The sequence below is a fragment of the Neoarius graeffei genome, chromosome 17, assembly GCF_027579695.1.
Source record: "Neoarius graeffei isolate fNeoGra1 chromosome 17, fNeoGra1.pri, whole genome shotgun sequence".
Lineage (NCBI taxonomy): Eukaryota > Metazoa > Chordata > Actinopteri > Siluriformes > Ariidae > Neoarius > Neoarius graeffei.
The window spans coordinates 33,284,123-33,307,729 of NC_083585.1; the positions used below are offsets into that span (position 1 = coordinate 33,284,123).

The 23,607-nt window shown below is 41.3% G+C and overlaps 1 protein-coding gene across 10 annotated transcripts in view; it reads right to left on the reverse strand.

Annotated features, from left to right (window-relative positions):
- The window catches only part of msi2b (musashi RNA-binding protein 2b), a 456,405-nt gene extending 438,118 nt beyond the window's left edge, over positions 1-18,287 (reverse strand). For all 10 annotated transcript variants that reach the window (XM_060944042.1, XM_060944039.1, XM_060944040.1 and 7 more), the window contains exons 1-5: positions 18,130-18,287; positions 17,686-17,726; positions 17,362-17,443; positions 16,155-16,239; positions 11,580-11,621 (exon numbers count right to left, since the gene is read on the reverse strand). In XM_060944042.1, coding sequence (XP_060800025.1) covers positions 11,580-11,621; positions 16,155-16,239; positions 17,362-17,443; positions 17,686-17,726; positions 18,130-18,194 — 315 coding nt within the window. In that variant the 5' untranslated portion in view covers positions 18,195-18,287. The remainder of the gene's footprint in view (positions 1-11,579; positions 11,622-16,154; positions 16,240-17,361; positions 17,444-17,685; positions 17,727-18,129) is intronic.
- Between the last annotated feature and the right edge of the window lie 5,320 nt (positions 18,288-23,607).

Below are 23,607 nucleotides of genomic sequence, written 5' to 3' on the forward strand. Positions count from 1 at the left end.
TGTGTTCACTGCTTCAGATGGGAATTTCACTGGGTTTAAGTGTACATGTGATAAAAAGTGTGTTGCGTATTCTTATTATTATTATAATTTGGCCAGAAGAATAAATGGCTAAAAAAAATTATCTAGATTATTTTTGTTCCATGGAGAATTTCCAAATATATTTCCCCATTATTCAACCAATTTAGGAACAAAATAGTTTAATTGTGCTCCATCATTCAGTACGCTTACATGCACACTAACATTCCACTACTATTCCAAATACGACAACATTCGGAAATTGACACACGTCGAGGAAACTGCATATTACATTCAGATATTCCGACTTTGGCCTTTTTTCTGAATTTAGCATTTTCTGATTAAGATGTGGGATATGCTGATATTATTTGGGTTTTAGGAGCATTCTCTGTTGATGTATACATCGCATTCGGAATACACGTCTCAAATGGGGTTTTAAGGAAGTTCGCGACACACGGCCTCTTGTCTGTTTACAGTCAGCTCTGAGAGTTGTACACAAACTAACTAGACAGAGTATGCACAGCTGCATGTACGCGGGAATATTAGTGAAATATTTCATTTTCATTAGCCATGTAAAGCGCTTAATAGGAATTTTTTTTTTATAATGGTAAAAACTGGAATATGTTGTGCAAATGTAGTGAATGTATCACATTAAATAAGCAGAAAACACCTTTCACTTTTCATATGTTGCTCTGTATTCATTAATTTTATCTCTTTTAAATGCCAAATTTGTCTACAAACAAATAAACCTGTTTGGAAATCAGCTGCCACATTATTAAACCAATCGCATTTCATTTCAACTTGTCCAGGGTGTACCCCGCCTTTCGCCTGTAGTCAGCTGGGATAGGCTCCAGCTTGCCTGCGACCCTGTAGGACAGGATAAAGCGGCTACAGATAATGAGATGAAATGAGACCGTTTTATTCTAAATATTAACACATAATACCTGACGGGTGGCATGGTGGTGTAGTGGTTAGCGCTGTCGCCTCACAGCAAGAAGGTCCGGGTTCGAGCCCCGTGGCCGACGAGGGCCTTTCTGCGCGGAGTTTGCATGTTCTCCCCGTGTCCGCGTGGGTTTCCTCCGGGTGCTCCGGTTTCCCCCACAGTCCAAAGACATGCAGGTTAGGTTAACTGGTGACTCTAAATTGACCGTAGGTGTGAATGTGAGTGTGAATGGTTGTCTGTGTTTATGTGTCAGCCCTGTGATGACCTGGCGACTTGTCCAGGGTGTACCCCGCCTTTCGCCCGTGGTCAGCTGGGATAGGCTCCAGCTTGCCTGCGACCCTGTAGAACAGGATAAAGCGGCTACAGATAATGAGATGAGATAATACCTGACCAATTTGGCTTATTCGGTAGTAAAATTATGTTGGTTAATATCCAGTATTTCCCACAAATTAAACACTTAATTTATGTGATTTTATACTTCAGACAAAGCTGTTGTGCCATCACTCACCTCACATCACTCACAGAGAGAGAGAGAGAGAGAGAGAGAGAGAGAGAGTGTGAGTGTGTGGGTGGAGAACCCCAGTACTACTTGACTGTGTGTGAGACATGGCAGCTAAAAGCAACTTTAAAGAGAGTCTCAGTGCTGCAGCACCTGCAGGGGTGGATATGGAGGCCTGTCTGCTCCTACAGGGAACTGCAGCACGCTTGGCAGCTTTCAGCTCTGGGAGATACCCTAAATGAAAGCTCACAGATGCTCCAAACAGAGTTTGTCACTGTGTAATAACTTGTCTGAGTTGCTGACGTCTTTCGAGGACTTGTGGCCCACCCGGACTTCTGAGCCATGAACAAAATGTTTTTACAATCATATACCACTTTTCAGGGCGGCACGGTGGTGTAGTGGTTAGCGCTGTCGCCTCACAGCAAGAAGGTCCGGGTTCGAGCCCCGGGGCCGGCGAGGGCCTTTCTGTGCGGAGTTTGCATGTTCTCCCCGTGTCCGCGTGGGTTTCCTCCGGGTGCTCCGGTTTCCCCCACAGTCCAAAGACATGCAGGTTAGGTTAACTGGTGACTCTAAATTGACCGTAGGTGTGAATGTGAGTGTGAATGGTTGTCTGTGTCTATGTGTCAGCCCTGTGATGACCTGGCGACTTGTCCAGGGTGTACCCCGCCTTTCGCCCGTAGTCAGCTGGGATAGGCTCCAGCTCGCCTGCGACCCTGTAGAACAGGATAAAGCGGCTTCAGATAATGAGATGAGATACCACTTTTCAACCAACAGGGAACGGGTTCTTGAACCAGTTCTGTTCAGGATTCTTTGAACCTTGGTGCCAGCTTGCGAACCGGTCCACATTTTCACCAGTTGTGAGCGGAACCATTGTAATCAAGGATGCATCATGAACAGAGGCCGTTGCACTATTCACAATGAGAGTAAACGGTCGTAGCAAGATGGCGGTGCGCAGTGATTATCATCAAGCTTTTGTTCTCTTACTGCAGATATTAATTCATTTTTTCCGAAGCAGTATCCTTTTCTGTTGCGTTCGCCATTGCTGGGCTCTGCTTCCTCTCCAAACTAATGACACCCCCACTGATGTCGTCACGGTTCGCACTGGAAAAGCCAGTTATGTTTCGGTTCCACCTGGGAATCAACTTTTCAGGTTCTGAACCAATTTATTTTTGGTCAGAATGGTTCAAAATTTGGTGCGCAAACCAGAACAGAACCCATTCCCTGTTGGTCAAAAAGAGGTAATATTGATGCAGTACAAATATCGGCCAAACAGTTCAGTTATTAAAGAAAACTGTTTGTGTTCCTAATGAGGAATTTGAAATGCACATGGTTTCCATGTACAATAAAATTCCTTGAATAATCTGTTTTGTATGCAATTTGCAGTCCTGATCAATTTTGCACAAGCTCACCACGGAGGAAAAATAAAATAAAGGTAGTAAGAGGATAAGGCTTGTTTTTATGTAAAATGAGGAACATGTCAAGAGGAAAAACATCAGTGTTGGTGCTTTCCTTTTGCTTGATCGCTGAAGAAAACGCTAACTACACTGCGTGTCAGGTCTCCTCACAGTACTTTTTTGTCTTTCTGGAAGTGTTACAGCCCCAACCTGCAACACTGAATTTTACACAAAGAAACCTTTTTAGCTCATCCACTTCAGAGGAAAATGGAGACCTCAAAGCAACAATGTCTAGTTGATGTGCAGCCAACAACTGCAACGAATCCTGTAACACCAAACAGCATTGATTTTTCTTCCTGACCTTCCAAACAAGACTGAAGTGAGGGTTACAGAGGAACAGCATGTCTCGGTGCACATTCTTATCAGAATACCTCAGTGCATTTAGACCTCAATATATAGCGCCTTTACATGTTGGATTAATCTTCATCTCGTTCTCTCTCACAGCCGGGGCTGTTTTGGCTGTGTCCTAGACATGTTGCCACACTATCAGCAGGCCTCCATTAGATCCCTGTGCTTCTGCTGATCAAAACAAATCAAAGGGGGGGGACACCGAAGAACCACATCCTCAGAAATACTGTAATTGAGTGTGTTTGAAAAGAAACAAGAGAGAGAAAGTGGTTGAGGTGGAAAAAGGAGGGGGGGTTGCAAAAGATCACTGAGTGTTGGAACCTAAATGGAGTTTTGTCAATGGTCATGTTGAGAGCCCCTCGTTTTCTCGCTCTTCTGCATGCCTATTCCCCTCATTAGTGTCACTCAATGGTAGTGAGCATTGAGTTAGCAACAACGGCCATGAATTTTCCTCTATAGATTCTCCTGCCAGTGTGAACACATCATCCCTGCTCCCTGACAAAACAAGCAAGAAGACAAAAGACGGCTCAAAAACAAAGGGAAAAAAAAAGAGAGACATCAGCTGCTGGAGCCCAGCATTAAGTCATCTCACCTGCTCCAAACGGAGATGGCCATTTGCTTAACTAATCCAAAAAGACGTCCGGTTTGATTTCCTCTGTCTTCAGTTTTACTGCATGTGTAATTTGGCTAGCTAAGACACACACACACCAAAGAGGCAGATCTGTCTTGTTATCATGGATGAACACATTCGTTGCACCCTGCTGCAAATCTCTCATCCCTGAGCAACTCAGGTTCTACACGATATTTAAACCAAGCTTCACAGACATCAAAGATGCGCAACGGATTAAGCAAAGGCCCTTTTATCAAATCTGCTTTTCTCAAACAGTAGAGAAACACATGCTGAAAATTTCCAGCTAGCAAAGAGGAGAAAATAGCTACATTGCCAAGCTGTCAGCACGAGGGGCAAAATGAAAGCAGCATGCAGTGGTGATGGTGGAGGGGGACTGAATCATGCCTGCACGTAGATCTTAATTGGCGTTGGATGGCAGCAGAGGGACATTTGAGGATGGGGGTGTTGGGGCAGGGGGGAATCTCCAAGCTGCCTTGCTTCCTCAAGTTCCAGGGCCCTCGCTTCTTCACACAGTGGCGTCTCATGGACTTCATTAAAAACTCAACCTACAGTTTTTCCCCTCATCAGCGAGCCACTCCCTGAGCAATGTCTGCTGCTTTGCATCATGGAAGGTGCAAAATATTTTTTTACTTAAAACAAACACAAGGCAGGGAGGGAGGTGGGGGATTAAAAAACAGCGTGGCGGACACATGCATGGGACAGGAAAAAATTAAATTGGGGAGGGAAAAAAAAAAAAAAAAAAGACACCACAGCAGGAGTAAACTCAATTCCCACCTCCTTTGGCAAATCCCAAGCCTGGCTGATGCCTCAGAGCTGAGGATGTAGCTCAGGGAGCAGAACAAGTGCAGGCATTGTTTTGACAGCTCTCGTGGTGGTAAATGCCAGGACGTCTCTCCACTCAGGCTTGCTGTCTGTTGTGCCGCTGCTGAAACTGAAGGATCTGATCATGCTCTGTGCTGGGTCTTTTTACTTCCTGTTTTTTCCCCACCCCACTCTCCCTTCATGCACTCCAAGCATAGATTGCATTTTTGAAGAGAACGTCACTCATTAGGCTGATTATTGCCAGTGGCGTAGAATTCGCTGGTGAAATAAAGACGGTGAAGCAGAGGGTGGCTGCTTGGAGCTTTCAATCGCAAACTCATTACACAGTGTCTAACAGTGTTTGGAACTGGTGTCAGCAAAATGACACAATAATCTTTTAAAGGCTGCAAAAGCAATGGCCGGGAGCCAGAAGCGCTAAGAACAAGCACAAAGGAGGGGTGAAAAGGGTAAGATCTCCTGCGGTCTGGAGAAAACAGGGACCCAAATTCCAGTGAGGACAAAACTTCAGCTTTCTCGGCTAGCATACTAGCTTCCTATCAGCCCATAACATTACAGCACTGGGCTACATGCATGCACTCTAATATGATTAAGAGATTACAGACTTTCCACTACATGGAACATAAAAAGGTTTAAGAAGCACAAAATATAGTTTTTACCCTGTCCACACCATTATGATCAGACACAAAGGGGACCAGACAATAGAATGCTTTCAGCAAAAGATAGAAGGAAGAGCCAGGCTTTAAAAGAACTGAAGCGATAAAAATTTGATCAACCTGGATAGATTCCACCTACGGGCTTGTTATAACAGCATGATAGCTTAATTAAAAAGAATACATAGCTTTGGGGTAATGACAGTTTTCTCTGAGGGAATATCAGATCTGTGCAATCCTTTGCCTGCCCAATATCACTCCGAATATCAATTAAAATCTTGTCAGGACATGCAAAGACGTGTTATGCAAATGTGGTGTGAAAGACAAAAACAAAAAAAAAATAGCAATAACAAAAGCAGCAAAAGCCTTCTCCAGCAATGTCTGCAGTACATGCAGTTAAAAAACGATGATGGCAAAAACAAAAGCCCTATTCAGCCGTTACTCATCTATAAAAATATTTGCATGTCGGCTCTGTGAAAACCTTTGCACCTTTATATGGATTAATAAGAATTACGACAAGACAAGCGAGTTTCTCTTGAGCTCCTTTTACCACATATCCGGATGGCATAGCAATCCTGTCACTTTTAATCTGTTTTTTTTTCTCCATGTCATCAGAGTAGCATGGATTTTATAAAAAAACAAAAGTTTGCAAGGCTACGTGTGTAAAAAAAAAAATTACCATCATTTAAATGGAGCTAAAGGCACACTCGGTGTTCATGCTCTCATTTGGGAAATAAAAAGCAGGCCAGCACTAGATAGACAAAACAGTGTGGCTATTTAGAGCTTTTTCTCCTTCGCTGCACTTGTTTATTTGCACATGCTTACACGCTTCACGCCGTTGGGCGAGAGGAAAAGGCGGCAATGTATGAGCATCATACTTACGATTTGCCAGTTGTCCAAGCTCGCAAATATCCTCTCGTGATTGGAGGAGGTGGTGTTAATGTATTTGCCTGGAATTCATCATTGACCAGATTTCCCGGCACCAGGAATAGAAGAGATGCGCCGGTGCAGTAGAAGTGCTGCTGGAGTCTGGCGCTTTAATACCCCCATTCATCCTAAACCTACTCTGAGCCAAGAAGCAGCATTCGGCCTGGGGCCCTGCGGTCTGCATTTGGACCAGCCTCGCTGGCACAAGCACGAGAGAAACAGTGCGTCATTTCCCCTCCACTGATTCCCCACTTTGGACAGAATGGAAAAAGTTCTTTATTTCAATTAGCCAGCCAAGTGTGCTACGGACACCTGCCACCTAGCAAGCTCTCTCGCTCTTCACCTCCCCCTGCCCACTTTGGGAAAATGCTGCCTTCTACATGCTGATCAACAATCGGTCTGTCTCACTGAAGCTCAAACCAATACCATTAGAAGCAAACTTTAAACTGATCTCAGAGCAGGGACAGGAACTGCTCTCAAAAGGCTCAAGGCACAACCAGGAAGAAGCCGTTCAGGTGTAAAGGCCACAGCGCAAATGCTCAGCAAACGGTAAAGTAGGGCACAGAGCACATGGCTAACACGTCTGCATCCATAGGAAGATCTCTGCCAATCTATCCAGCAAAGGCAGTCAAATAATAGAAATGTTCAATGCCGATGGGAGTTTTCATCTTTCTAGGTCATAAAATAACATCTGTGCTAATGATCTCCATTTTAAGTAAGGACTACAGCATTTCAGACAATTATGTAAACTTTAGGTTCATGAAGTAAGATGATTATTCCATTTAGTACCCTGCAAATAGCCTTAACTGTGGAGTTTAATAGGCAATCTGAGGTCAAATTGCTCGTCATTACCTTCAGTTGTATCCATGTTGAAATCTAACTGTGCTGTAACCCCAAAAGACATCAAAACCTATCACAGCCATGCTGATGTTCAGTACAACAGCACAACCTCAAGTATATTGCTTTTATACAACAGTTCTACAAACACAAATTTAATAATTGATATTCCGGACACAATGTGGTAAATGTTTTGCTCTGCAAGCAGAAACAGATCCCAAAGAAATCACATTCACTTTATAGCACATCGGCTAGCTGGATAGCGAGTTCACATTGGTTTGTACTTTCCCGTTAAAAGTGCCTCTGGTAAAATTGGCATCCCTTCTTCCTTTTCATCTTTATCAGATGAGCTTTCATATTTTAAGTCAAAAGTTATATTACTGAACAGTCTCATTTGCCATGTCCACTGATGTCACTAACACGACCAGAGTAACCATTTCAAACACACAGCGGACAAGCGGAGTGATACAGTGGAACATCCCAGTGCCGTTAAGCAAAAATATCTGTGAAATACCAGCACTCTTGGAACACCGCTCGAATAATCAAATTAGTGGACTGGAACTAAGTGCTGTGTGTGTGTGTGTGTGTGTGTGTGTGTGTGTGTGTGTGTACATACACACATATATATATACATACACATACATACGTGTGTATGTATGTGTGCATGTGTGTATATATATATATATATATATATATATATATATATATATATATATATATATATATATATACACACACACACACACATACATATGTGTATGTATGTGTGTATATATATATATATATATATATATATATATATATATATATATATATATATATATACACACACACACACACACACACACACACACACACACACACACACACACGTGTGTATGTATGTGTGTGTGTGTGTGTGTGTGTATATATATATATATATATATATATATATATATATATATATATATATATATAAAATGTATGTATATGTGTGTATATATGACGGTAAGTCAAAAAGTTCTAAGACAGATGCTATAATTTCAAAAGGTGTGAAAGACATCCCCCATAATTCTACAAAGAAGGAATTCTCCAATGGAAACACGGCTTGCAGAAGTGTTTAGACTTAAATGGAGGATATGTAGAGAAATATTTTCATAAATAAAGATGTTTTTCAATTTGTCTTAGAACTTTTTGTCTTACCCTCATATGTATGTGTATATACACACACACACACACACACACACACACACACACACACACACACACACACACACACAGAGTACTGTGCAAAAGTCTTAGGTATCCTTTTTTTTTGTAGTACAAACTTTGTTACAGATTTTTATTATATGACTTCTACATTATCCAGCCAGAACAAAACCATTTTAGATTTTAGTTTTCCAGCACAAAATTACACTAAAATTTTGTATGTCAGTAAAGAAAGCAGCATATTACATAGGAGACACTTTTCAGACAAAACAGATAATGAAGGCTGCTAAATTTTGCTGCAAAAATAAGAAGCGAGTATGGCAGTCAAAGTGTCCAGAATAAATGTGTCTGGTTCTACAAGATGATCAATAAAACTTTATACAAAACTAAAGTTAATTTCCTTAAAAAACTGCACAAATTGTCCTTAAGACGACTATTTGTTTTGAATGCAAAGGGTCATCACACCTCCTTCTTCTTTTGGCTGCTCCCAATTAGGGGTCGCCACAGCGGATCTTTCGTCTCCATTGCTCCCTGTCTTCCGCATCCTTCTCTACCACACCTGCCACTTTCATGTCCTCTCTCACCACATCCATGTATCTCCTCTTTGGCCTTCCTCGTTTTCGTGTGCCTGGCAGCTCCATCCTCAACATTCTCCTTCCAACATGCTCTGCATCTCTTCTCAGGATGTGCCCGTACCATCTCAGTCTCATCTCTCTTAGCTTATTTCCCAAGCTCTCCACATGTGCTGTCCCTCTGATGTGCTCGTTCCTTATCCTGTCCAACCTCGTCACTCCCATCGCAAACCTTAACATCCTCAACTCCGCCACCTCCAACTTTGCCTCCTGTCTCTTCGTTAAGGGTACAGTCTCCAATCCATACATCACAGCTGGTCTCACTACTGTCTTGGGTCATCACACCAAATATTGATTCTGTTTCATTTATTACTGTTTATTGCTGTTTATAGCAATTTTTTAATGTAGAAACATTAAATTTAATTATTTTTGAAGTAATTTTTGCTCTACAGCATTTCTTTACATGTGCCGAAGACTTTTTCACAGTAATATATACACACACACACACACACACACACAGCCCTCCATGATTATTCCCCCCCGTAAAGATTAGCAAAAAGTTTTTTTAAAAATCCACATTTTGGTGAAGTCGCTTCATCTCACACTGAAAAAAATGAGAAACCTTTAATTGTAATAAATTTATTTAGAGAAAAACAAATCCCTCATCAAGAAACAATTGTTTTCAACAAAAACACAAACCACTATTATTGGCAGCCCTGGAAATTATAGAGAACACAATCTAACTGAAGCACGTTTCCCATTTAAACTGTACGGTATTTTTGAGTTGAATGGAGTGTGTAGGAACTTTCAAGCTGTAATCCATGACTTCCTGATTAACTGGGGAACAAATACGATGTGACACAGAGGCCAAATTCCCTTAGTCATCCACCAACATGGGAAAGATCAGAGAACACACAAACCAAATGAGGAGAGAGAAGTGTGTTGACCTTCATAAATCAGGGAATGATTATTAAAAAAAATAGCTACTCGCCTGAAAATGTCCATTTCTACTGTTAAGGCGATAATAAAAAAGTGAACACCAACTGGAACTGTTACAAACCTGACTGGAAGAGGATCCAAGTTTATTTTCCCCCCACGTACAGTGAGGAGGAGGGTAAGAGAGGCAAAGAATACGCAAGGATCACTGCTGGTGAATTATAAGAAAAAGTAAAATCTTGGGTTTTCCGAGTCTCCAAAACCACCATCAGACTCCACCTCCATGCCAACAGATTATTTGGAAGGTTTTCCAGAAAAAAACCCTTTCTGTCAGTTAACCACAAACATAAGCGTCTGAAGTTTGCGAAACGCTACTACAACTTTGACCGGAACCGTGTTTATTGGTCTGCTGTCATAAAAATGGAGCTTTTTGGCAATAAACACTCAAGGTGGGTTTGGTGTAAAAAGAAGGATGGCTATAATGAAAAGAAATGGAATATGGTGGAAGTTCTGTGATGTTTTGAGGCTGTTTTTCCTCCAAAGGCCCTGGAAACCTTGGTAGGGTCCATGGCATCATGGGGTCCATAAATATCAGGACATTTTAAATCAAAATCTGGCTGCATCTGCCAGGAAACTAAAACTGGGTCATGATTGGATCTTCCAGCAGGACAATGATCTGAAGCACATGTCCAAATCAACACAAAAATGCTTCACTCAGTGCGTTTACATGCACATAGAGAAAATCGAATTTCTGCCGTAGCTCGACTGAAATCGAAGTTCTAAATGCCATGGAAACACCTTAGCTCGGCTGAAATCGAACCGAACTGGATTTCTCGTAATCGAGCTACACGACCTAGATTGTGCGATTGTAGCCGAGCTACTTAGTGCATGTAAACCCTATCGAGCTACGTAGTCGAGCTACTTACTTCAGCACTGCCCCTTCCGGAAGTGACGAGTGACGAGACCACAAGCGAGAAACACAACAGCCTCGGTCGGCATGACAACAGTAGTAGAAACGTGCACTTCTGGAGCAATGAGGAGATAGAGTTCATGCTCATTCAGCTTAAGGAGTTGAATATATATGTTTATACTCTTGAATAGCTCTTCTTCATGACGACAACCGGAAGTGTATCAACACGATGGGGCGTGTAGCGCCACCTGTGGCTCGGGTGCACAATGTACCTCACACAATAGCTCGATTTCCTTGTGTGCATGTAGGATTGGATTTCTCCGGCACCCCTGCTGGGACCCTTAGCTCGATTACCGACAGTAGCTCGATTTGGATGTGCATGTAAACGCACTGACTGACAACAGAATCAAGCTTCTCCCATGGCCATCTCAGTCCCCTGGCCTGAACCCCACTGAAAACCTGTGGGGTGAGCTGAAGAGAGAGGGGCTAGGACCTTGGATGATGTGGAAAGATTCTGTGAAGAGGAATGGTCTCAGATGCCCTGCTCTGTATCTCCAAACTTATAAAACGTTATAGGGGACTCGGTACTGTTTTACTGGCAAAGGCAGGTTGTACAAAGTAATCAATCAATCAATACAGGCATGCCAATAATAGTTTTTGTTGATAATAATTTCTTGATGGGATTTGTTTTGTTCTGAATAAATTTTTCAATTAAACGAAGCTACTTCACCAAAAAGGTGGATTTATTCTAATTCTTTTTACTAATCTTTATAAGAGGCACCAATAATTATGGCCTCTTTATTATTGGATTTTTGTTGTTATTAAATTAGAGGAAATGGCCTCTTACCTTGGGTTGAGCACGTCTTGGGAAGGCAACTTTAGGGTCAATCTAATAGAACAGGAAATAGGAAAGGAAATATTGTAAATAACGTACACATTTGGAAAGTTACAAATAAGATATAATACTGTAATAAATATAATACATACTGTAATGTAATGCAATGTGTTATAGTATTATAATGCACAATACTTGTTGCAGCAGACCTGTTTACATTTGTAACCACAAGTAACAAGTCATTTCTTGGTCCAAAAAACACCAGTTATCAGATATCACATATCAAACAAAAACATCCTTTGTAATCAAGAGCTTCATGGATGCAGCAGACTGGGATGTGGGGGATGAGGCTGACATGGCAGAGTTTGTATTGGTGAGTGCTGAAGAATCAGAAAAGGCATTGGATCAATATTTCTACAACCTTGTTCCCTCTAGAGGGATTATCGTCATTATTGGTGACTTCTTCCTGGACGGTTACTGTCTGAATAAAAGGCCTATGGAACAGCAGAGGTAAGAATCAATCATGGAAGCTTACAAAGAACACCATGCAATTTATCACTCCTCGCATGCAATGTGATACACATATGATACAAAGCTCATGAGTTCTCTAATTCAGATACACAAGTCTGGGAATACAATGTCACACAACCGGCGATCTACCGTACAGCATTTATATTTCCATCAAACTTATATATAAGACTTATATAAAAATGTAAAGAAAATGAAATTTGTTCGTCAGCTGTATGACATATCAGTGGTCATGTGACATGACAGTATATTTAAAAAATCCTCTTTTCAGAGGTCTGTTACAGTATAAGCAGTACTTCCTTGTTTATGGGAAAATCTCAACTGTGTGTAATTGAAGAACCTTCTAAATGTTCCATAAATAGACATCATTTAAGGTTTATAGCGTTAAGAATTTATTCCAGACAGACAAGCAAAGATGAATTCCATCTTAAATTCATCGAAATGAGGAAGGCAAAGTATATTCTGCTGGAAAAATAAGTGCACAGAAATGCCCTGTTAACTAAAATGATGTCAGATGATCATGCATGCAAGGGCGGTCACGCTGTAGCCGAAGTCTTCCATCGAACAGAAAAGAAAAGAGAAAAAAAAAACTCGAGGGAAAAAAAAACCATTAGTGGAATATTGCACTTCAATATACAGCATGTCTTCGTACTTTGTCACTTCATAAAAAAGGTGAGAAATTGAAGACATGACTGTGTGCAAAAGGAAAGATGAAGTAAACATGTCTCTTTTTGCTTTTCCGGGGAAGGAATTGTCCTCTGCTGAATGAATTTGGTCTGAATAGAATGTAACATGTACTGCCTTTTAAAGACTCTTTCCAGGGGAAAAGCTCGGCTGTTTTTATTATACTTTAATTCATCCAGAAAAGTGTTTAATCTAAAACAGATTGCTTTTAGAGAGGACCGCAGCCGGCAACCAATTGTCAACACACAATGCAATTTTCACTCCAGGTTTTACATCTGCAGCTTATGTAACCATTTTTAATCAAATGTGAAATACTAAAGTGTGTCACGCATTTTGCTGTGCTGCTCAGCTCATATCTATTCTCATACATTCAGCACCTCGGAAATTGCCAGTGCTAGTGAGGCGGGTGGTAACAAAAAAAAAATATATATATATGGACACAAAGGAAATACAACACAACAGTCAAAAAGGAATAAATAATTTACATTATATATATATATATATATATATATATATATATATATATATATATATATATGTTCACAAAATGTGCACGCTTAAAAATGAAGTTAATTATGTGTAGCAGATTTGTATTTAAATAGAATATCTGAATAAAACAGAACAGAATGGAAAAGTAAATGGTAACCAAAAATGTAAAACAAACTTTTAAAAAAAAAATGAGAGAGAAAAGGAAAGAATCAGTAATTGTAGGCTGAATGTACAGTACTTGATGCAGCTTTATTTTCATAAACAGTAAGATTCGACAAGATAGTTTTAGACAGGATTTTCCCTGCACTGCCATTTTGCTCTTTAGTTTTTCCATCTTTATTTTCTCTTCTCTTGTGTTAGTCGGGCCTTTCAGCTCCAGGCTTCACCTCTACGAATGAGGTCACACACCTCAGGACTGAACCACTGAGCCATGGCTCAGCTCAGGGTATGACATCACGATCCGAGCCGCAGTAATCCCTGCTTCAGCCTCCTTCACTGCCGTCCTCGTGATCTCAATCTCTCTCAATCCTGGACACATGGCTGCTAATGCTCACTGTAGTGCTTTTCATGTTCTTCACCACTCATTCAAAAACACTGCAAACATCACAAAAACCTTGACCTTTTTATTTTTGAGCCAGAATCCTACACGCCTGTCTGTACAGAGCAATTATGTAATGCAACTGACCCAGATTTGTCATCGGAAATATCGGACAGGCGCAGGATTTAGAGCTACAACGGCCCAGTTTTCAAAACAGATGGGTTTTTAATGCTTATTTGAGCCATGTGTCCTTAAATATGCCACCATTGTGAGTTTACTGACTTAACTGATGTGTGGCTGTGATATGTCTAGCTTGTTTCATACATCAATATTCCTCTCTTCTGTTCTTGTCTTGACACGTCACGCTCACAATACTTGTTAATAATCTGCAACATTTTAATACATCATATTTATGATTGCTTTAAAACAAGGGCAACAATATTACTCACAGTAATCTACCTTGGTCTCGGTGCAAGAAACTAATTGAACAGAAGACTCATTTAAGCATCGTAACCTCGTTTGAACAAATCAAACACGGAGAAGAGAAGAAAGACGAAAATGAAGTGCAAAATATGGTCCATGTGAGGAACAAAACAGCAGTGCAATATTAATAAAGTAAAATAAAAGTGAAAATGGCAGTTAGTTAAATTTAGATTTTAAAACTTTTGCTCAATTTAAAGTTTCCTAAAGACCAAGGATTGACTGATTTAAATAAATAAACAAATGCATAAATAAATTAGTGGGTCGCCTAATAGTGATAACACTTTAATTTACAAAGACTATCACTACTTTGTGTCTAATTTTTAATCTTTGTATTCCATTAGATACTTTTTTATAATTACAATACAAAACCAATATTTTGTTTGATCATGTTTCTTTTGCCAGCCTTCCTTCAAAATCCGTCTGATCAGGGTATATTATTTCAAACCCATAGCTCTAAACCACTCTGATAAACTGGCAAGTCCAAGAAAGACTGAAAACCTTCCGTAAGTAGTACCTCACATTAAAGTTAGAATAACACTTAGTCCTGGGGAAATAACAGTAACAATCCTTTGTTCATTTCAGCATAAATCCTTTTGCACTCTAAATTTCCTTCAGCACATTCATGTTGAGGGGATTTTTTTTTTTAACTGGTAAAGAAACGATGTTGGGCTGTTTGTCCACAGCCTCGCTATTCAAAATCAAAGCTTACTCAGTCTTGACTCCCACTGTTGTTTTTTTTTTTTTTCAGTGACAAACCTCAAAATATTAAAGCTGCTGAAATGCAATGTGAAACATTTACTGGCCCTGGAACAGAAAAATGTCAGTGCATTCTCAGTGCACTTTTCAAACAGACCTATACAGCAATCTTAAGAAATTCACTTTGCTGGAGGAAGTGTGTAAATCTTGCTTGCAGTGTGACTAACAGAAACATGGTGTTGGTTTTAAAGAATCTGTCTCTTGTAAACATCCTGAGAAAACTGGCAGACTGGCACATATTTGTATTTACTACACTTTAATAAATATATAAAAACTACAAAAGCCTTAAGCTTACTTTCAGATATTTAAAACATCTTGTGTGTATATATATATATATATATATATATATATATATATATATATATATATATATTACACTATCATAACTAAGTATAAAAACACAAATCTTTGCAGATTGTGGGAAAATTTCATTCTTTATTTTAAAGGTGTGCAAAAAAATAAAATGGAGTATCTTTGACAAAATTATAAGAAAGAAACAAATAAACGTGTTATTAATGACATGAAAAAATGAATACAGACATAAACACATATTAGAATAAAAATAACTGATATATTCTGTTAAATCGTAATGAAGTGAACAAGACAATCTCTTAAGCACATGGTCACCTTCACGTAAACATGCTCCATGCTTAATCCAGAGAAACCAGACATGCATCTTTACAACTGCACAACTCTTGAACCACAGTGACAGACGTGCAACCGTGTCTCAGTGACGTATGGTTTATGATCAGCTCACGTGCGTCTAAAGTGTAAAACAGGCACTCAAGTCATACATCACTGTCTGTGTGCAGCTGAGGTTGACTTGGCACTACTTCAAAACGGGAACACTGATTAATTTAAACATACAAACGTCAAACATCGGACATCTCTAGCAGTATGCGGTAAGAAAGCGCAGAGAGTCAGTGATCCTATTGACCTTTCAAGATACGAGTCAAATACAATGGGGCGAAAGAGTTCATTACAGAGCCACCTTTCTGCATCGAGAGCTTCTTGGCGTGTGTGTGTGTGTAGTACAATCAGAAATGTCATGTAGGAATCAAACAGGACAGGAAATGAATACACACAAAGACCAGGAAAAGGAAACATACCGTCTTTGAGTCTAATTCGTGGTGAGGTTGACCTAAAACTTTGTCTACACTGGCTGCATCCGCAAACGTAACAAACCCGAATCCCCTGCAAAAATAAACACAGAGAGAGAGAGAGACACAGAGAGAGAGAGAGAGAGATAAAACATAGATATGAGTAACTAGGACTACTGAGATCAACTTGAGTCCTGGGTTGTTTTACAATCAGGGTACGCAAGCTAAAAATGACATTTAACACTTATTATCTTCAATATCAAAAGGCTTGACTAAATAAACTTGGTTGTTTATTGTAGCCCTGTGATAGCTCTATTTACCATGCAAAAAAAAATTTGGTGATAACGTTATTTTTGGTGAATGTATGGCAATATATGTCATATTTAGCAAAATTACTCGTATCATTTAGAAAAAGTGCTTTTTTGACCACAGGTAGGTCCAAAAGGGATGCACTTAAATCATTCTTTATACCATAAAACACATATTTGGTTCCATATCATTGGAAACATAGTTAAGTTTTAATGTTGAATGCCAGTAAGGTTTCAGACTATTCTGATCAAATTAGTATGTAATTGTGTAAAAAAAAAAAAAGTCCTCTCCGAGACAGCTAATTTTTCAATATAAAATAACATATCTAAAATGATTATTTTCATCCTGAAATGCGGTCAAGATACTGGGACACAAATATCAGAGACAACTAACACAAAGCTTACAGCCTTATATTTAAAAGCTCTATGAAAGTCGTGGATTCTGAATTGTCAAAAAAAAAAAAAACACGTCCTCTCTGAGAATCACTTCATTTGTTTCTCCCATCTTATAGCAGATTACACAAAACTACCATACACACACGTCAAAAAATTACCTGAAATCTGTTCTTAAAAACTGGTACGAGAACCAGTTTGAATCAATTTGAATTTTGGACACAAACTTTGTAAAACAACCCTTTGTGTTTCAGGTGCATTTACAGGATGTTTGGTCACTTTTACACACCACATGAGCAGCTGATGAGCCTAGCAGTGGCACTAGGTTTAGAGCAGAAGAAACAGTGTGTGTGTGGAAACAGCAGGCTAAATAAGAACTAGCACTCAGCGCGCGTGCGCGCTCCTGAAACTCAATGTCAGTGTATTGAGTGATCCAGTGGGTCGGAAAAGTGTCGCTCTGTGTGTTCCTGACACGGAATCATTCACAACACACACACACACAGGATTCTGCCTACCTGGAGCGCTTGGTCGTGGGATCCCTCATCACCATACATTCTCGGATTTCTCCAAATTTGCTAAAATAGTCTCTAAGGCTGTCTGGAAGGAGGAGGAGAAGAAGGGAAAGAGGAAAACGGCACATAAGCAACCGGAACAAGTGCAGTTAGTGTGTGTGTGTGTGTTTAAATAACCCCTAATGCATGTAGGGGTCGAATAGAGGACTTCATATGACTAGAAATGAAGCATAAGAGACTGGCGTCCTGAACAGCGCACTGCACAACAACACAACACAACACAGCAGGACAGGACAGGACAGGACAGGAGTGCTCCAGCGCTCTTACCTGGTGAAGTTTGCCAGCTGAGGCCACCGATAAACATTTTACTGGAAGAGGAAAACACAGCACAAGTGAGTCCAGATGTCACATCGGCCATTTTGACGTGGAGCTAACTAACTCAGCTAGCCCACCCCATAATAAGCCGCGCACAGAGTGGGATGTGTAGCCGGAACCCTGACCGAGCGCCGTGGCGGAGGGGGACAGGCCACACTCCAACACCGCGCCGAACAAACAAAGGTGTAGCTGAGCGCGAGCTCCCCGGAAGCGGGCTTTCGTGCCCGTCTGCACCGTTCCGAGCAGCGCGCGCTCAAACAAAACAAGCTGCTTATTGCATTCTGTAACGCGCTCGTGCACCATGACATGACAGTGAAGTGCTGTTATTCTAGTATAAAAATGTATTTCTATTATAATTATTTATTATTATTATTATATTATATTGCGCGCTCTTACCCTGGGTCGTGTTGCGAATCAGTCGGACTCCCGGACGTGGCTTGGCTGCTCCCGTCTCCCTCCATCGCTAAACCGCACAACTAAAAAAAACACGCAGCAAAACTAAAAAGCGCGCACGCAGTCGGAGCGAACGGAGCCCGGAGCGCCGCGAAAGCGAATCGCACTGAGCCGGGAATGCGCGCGTCACACGTGGGCTCAGCTCTGACTCCGTGACTCCTCCTACGCCCCGCCCCCCTCACCAGCATCCCTCCTCCTTCCTCGCAAAAGGCGGGGCGGAGTCACAGCTCGCGTCACAAATCAAATACAATGACGTAGAAACAACAGCCACGCCCATAACACGGCGCCGTGTTTGGTTTTATATAATAATAATAATAATAATAATATGGCCATAGGGAGCGCTCGGGCGCACAGACGTCACTATTAACAGCAATACAAATCTCTTGAATCTCTGGGTTATTTATTTATTTATTTATTTATCTCCCCCCCGCCAGGTTTCCATTCAAAAATCTGAGGCTTTTTGAGCCCATTTTTCTTCGTTTGGACCTAAAGGTGTTAAAACAGCCTGTACAGAGAGTTTGTTGATCATGGTATTATAGAAAAGAAGTATGGTTAATTCTTAAGAATTATAGGATTACTATTTGAGGACATTTATTTTTCTTACATTAATCAAGGGGCGGCACGGTGGTGTAGTGGTTAGCGCTGAAGCCTCACTGCAAGAAGGTCCGGGTTTGAGCCCCGTGGCGGGCGAGGGCCTTTCTGTGCGGAGTTTGCATGTTGTCCGCGTGGGTTTCCTCCGGGTGCTCCGGTTTCCCCCACAGTCCAAAGACATGCAGGTTAGGTTAACTGGTGACTCTAAATTGACCGTAGGTGTGAATGGTTGTGTGTCTATGTGTCAGTCCTGTGATGACCTGGCGACTTGTCCAGGGTGTACCCCGCCTTTCGCCCGTAGTCAGCTGGGATAGGCTCCAGCTTGCCTGCGACCCTGTAGAACAGGATAAAGCGGCTACAGATAATGAGATGAGATGAGACGTTAATCAAGACCAGGGTGGTGTAGTGGTTAGGACTGTCGTCTGACAGCAATAAGGTTCCGGGTTCGAGCCCAGTGGCCGGTGAGGGCCTTTCTGTGTAGAGTTTGCATGTTCTCCACGTGGGTTTCCTGCAGGTGCGCCGGTTTCCCCGACAGTCCAAAGACATGCAGGTTAGGTTAATTGGTGGCTATAAATTGACCGTGAGTGTGAATGGTTGTTTGTGTCTCTATGTGTGTGTCAGCCCTGTAATAACACATAGACACAAACAACCATTCACTTTGAGTATATACTCAACCAATGCCTCATGCCAGTCTTATTGTATGGTTGCGAGGCATGGACTATCAATCAGCATGAAGTTAGGGAGCTTCGTTCTCTGCAACAACGCCATCTACGTCTCATTCTCAAGAGGGATGATTTTATAAGCAATGAGGAAGTCCTCCGACGCACAAATGTCAAAGACATCGAAATCAAGTTAGTTAGGAGTCGTCTCCGCTGGCTGGGACACCTCTGCCCCATGGATGATAACAGAGTCCCAAAACAACTATTATTCTCTGAACTAGCAAGTGGATCACGACCTGCCGGCCATCCAAAACTAAGGTTTAAGGACATTTTGAAAAAAGATCTGAAAGGTGGAAGCGTGTTGGGTACGTGGAATCACTCTGCACTCAATAGAGAGAAATACAGAGCGGTTACAAAGACCATCTGCAAGTTGTACTGCGATAGAAGAGTTGCAACATACCACAAGCAAAGGGAAGCCTGCTGGAAGAGAGAGAAGAAATGAACTGTGAATTGCCCGTTTTGCGGGTCTTGGCGTGTATAGATATGTAATGATCTGGCGACGTGTCCAGGGTGTACCCCGCCTCTTACCCATAGTCAGCTGGGATAGGCTCCAGCTTGCCTGCGACCCTGTACAGGATAAGTGGCTACAGATAATGGATGGATGGGCATTTATTCTTCTTACATTAATCAACACCAGGGCAGCACGGTGGTGTAGTGGTTAGCACTGTTGCCTCACAGCAAGAAGGTCCTGGGTTCGAGCCCGGTGGCTGATGAGGGCCTTTCTGTGTGGAGTTTGCCCGTTCTCCCCGTGTCCGCGTGGGTTTCCTCCAGGTGCTCCGGTTTCCCCCACAGTCCAAAGACATGCAGGTTAGGTTAACTGGTGACTTTAAATTGACCGTAGGTGTGAATGTGAGTGTGAATGGTTGTCTGTGTCTGTGTGTCAGCCCTGTGATGACCTGGCGACTTGTCCAGGGTGTACCCCGCCTTTCGCCCATAGTCAGCTGGCATAGGCTCCAGCTTGCCTGCGACCCTGTAGAACAGGATAAAGCAGCTAGAGATAATGGATGGATGGATAATCAACACTATCTACTGTGCAATAACTATGAGAACAGAAAAAAATACAGTGAAATGAGGTTTGCATCTCCTATTGTTACATGAATAGAGAATTAATACATAATTTATCTAATAGAATACTGGACACAATCGAAAGAGATGTGTGATATATAATTATATGTGAATGCATGGGTCATTAATGTCAATAATACTGACAGTGCAGTCAGAGGTTTAAAAGTGCAATAGGACAATTAATGCATTCAAACTCACAGTGACAGAAAATTATCTGCTGCTGGTATATAAATTGACAGAGTTGTTCACGTGCAAAGTTGCATATGTAATGCTATTACAGGGAGGTAACAGAATGGTATTGTGTGTAACATTCCTGAAGACAATACCCCAGGCTTTTATGTTTAGAAAGCTGAGAAAGGGAAGGGGCATCATTCCTGGGGCCCCTAAGTGGAGTAGACCCTCAAGGAGTCAGACTAAACAAGACATGGGGAAGTAGGCCCTTAAAGACTGCATTTGCACATGACATGACATCCATTACCTGTAACCGCTTATCCTGTGCTGGGTCGCAGGCAAGCTGGAGCCTATCCCAGCTGACTATGGGTGAGAGGCGGGGTACACCCTGGACAAGTCGCCAGGTCATTGCAGGGCTGACACACAGAGACAAACAACCATTCACACTCACATTACAGTCAATTGAGAGACACCAATTAACCTAACCTGTAAAGTATACCGAGAGAGGAGCGCGTGCTGATCGGAGCAGATTTTTGAGATGGTACGGGCACATCCTGAGAAGAGATGCAGAGCATGTTGGAAGGATAATGTTGAGGATGGAGCTGCCAGGCACACGAAAACGAGGAAGGCCAAAGAGGAGATACATGGATGTGGTGAGAGAGGACATGAAAGTAGCAGGTGTGGTAGAGAAGGATGCGGAAGACAGGGAGCAACGGAGACGCTGTGGCGACCCCTAATCGGGAGCAGCCAAAAGAAGAAGAAGAATTAAGCTAACCTGCATGTCTTTGGGGGAAACTGGAGGAAACCCGCACAGACACGGGGAGAACATGCAAACTCCACACAGAAAGGCCCGCTGGGCTCAAACCCAGAACCTTCTTGCTGTGAGGTGACAGTGCTAACTACTACACCACCGTGGTGCCCAAGATCAACACAGCATCAGAGATATTCTTATAGATGTGGGAGTAAATAGGCCAGAATGCATTCCCAACAAATAAATCCTGGAATCCTAAAGTGTGTTGAAAAGCCCGAATTGGTTTTGTAGTTAGATATTGCACTTGTTGCATTCTGATGCTTCAGACATTTATCCTTCTCTATTCAAACGATCAGATGAAATGTTCAGTAACATAACCCAAGTAACATTCAACATGTGTGTGTGTCATGGGGAAATAAACTTAATATTTACTTTCCATGCCAACGTGTGAATTTATCTACTGTATGTACACTACCGTTCAAAAGTTTGGGGTCACCCAGACAATTTTGTGTTTTCCATGAAAAGTCACACTTTTATTTACCACCATAAGTTGTAAAATGAATAGAAAATATAGTCGAGACATTTTTCTGGCCATTTTGAGCATTTCATCGACCCCACAAATGTGATGCTCCAGAAACTCAATCTGCTCAAAGGAAGGTCAGTTTTATAGCTTCTCTAAAGAGCTCAACTGTTTTCAGCTGTGCTAACATGATTGTACAAGGGTTTTCTAATCATCCATTAGCCTTCTGAGGCAATGAGCAAACACATTGTACCATTAGAACACTGGAGTGATAGAACCCGTTCTCAAAAGATTTCGTTTTGGGGCACCCAAAACGCCGGTGCCGTGTGGACGCCAGGCCGAAACGATAACCAATTTTATCAGATTCACCTGAATCCGTTGCCGTGTGGACAGGGCCATAGTTGCTGGAAATGGGCCTCTATACACCTATGGAGATATTGCACCAAAAACCAGACATTTGCAGCTAGAATAGTCATTTACCACATTAGCAATGTATAGAGTGGATTTCTGATTAGTTTAAAGTGATCTTCATTGAAAAGAACATCTTTCATCTTTCAAAAATAAGGACATTTCAAAGTGACCCCAAACTTTTGAACAGTAGTGTATGCCTGTATTACAGATCCTCATGTACACATAGTGGTCCTGCATATCCCCTAGTTGGAGAGCAGAAACATGAAACGAGATATATTATATACTGTACATTCAAGTACTTTATTACTATTTGTAAGCATTAAAATACCTGAACTGGGATCAAAGACTTGCTCGAAATAAAAGTGGGAGCAAATGTGTTTTAACAGAATGAGGACACAGAAAATAAATAGAATAATATAAGATTACAAGCATTAAAAAAAACATATGTGTAATTATCAGCACAATGCTCAGAGTATGACAATTTACACAAGTTATTCATTTCATAATATGTAAGAAAAAATATTTAAAAGTTAAAAGATGTCATACTACATCATGAAAGTGAAACCTATTATGCAGTGAAAAGGTGAAAGAAAAGTCTCTCCATTTAATAGTGAAAAAGAGAGGCCTCTGTGAAGGAGGTGTGGATACTCAGTTATGTTACACTGAAGGCAGTTTATTTCTTGCAGGTCCATTTAAGAAGACGATCCATGGGCCAAAGACAGCTCATCTCTGTCTTCTCCCCTCTCCGAGACAGATTCGAGACAACATATTCACCACCAGAAGTGAAGAACCCACATCAAGTTAATGTCCAGAGGAGCATAGCTGAGATGCTACTGATTGGCAGGTGAACTCCAGCGTCTCACTTCACTGCCTGGCAGGCTGCTTGCTGGTAAACTGACACACTAGCACCTATGGGGCACCAGCCTGAAACAAAACATCTCTCTCATTCCAGGCTTTTTTTTCCCCCTTCCAAACATCTTTTACTGACTCAAAGCTGAAAAATACCTCCCAGAGTCCCAGCAAGCATTTTAACTCATAGAGAACGGTTTATAGTTATTAATATTGGGAACGTTACATCTATGGAACTAATATAAATTTGAGTCAAGTTAAAATGCTATTAGGTCTATAAATTACATAACATTTAAAAATGCAAACATAATAATAATACATCATTTTTGACAGTAGTAACTGTG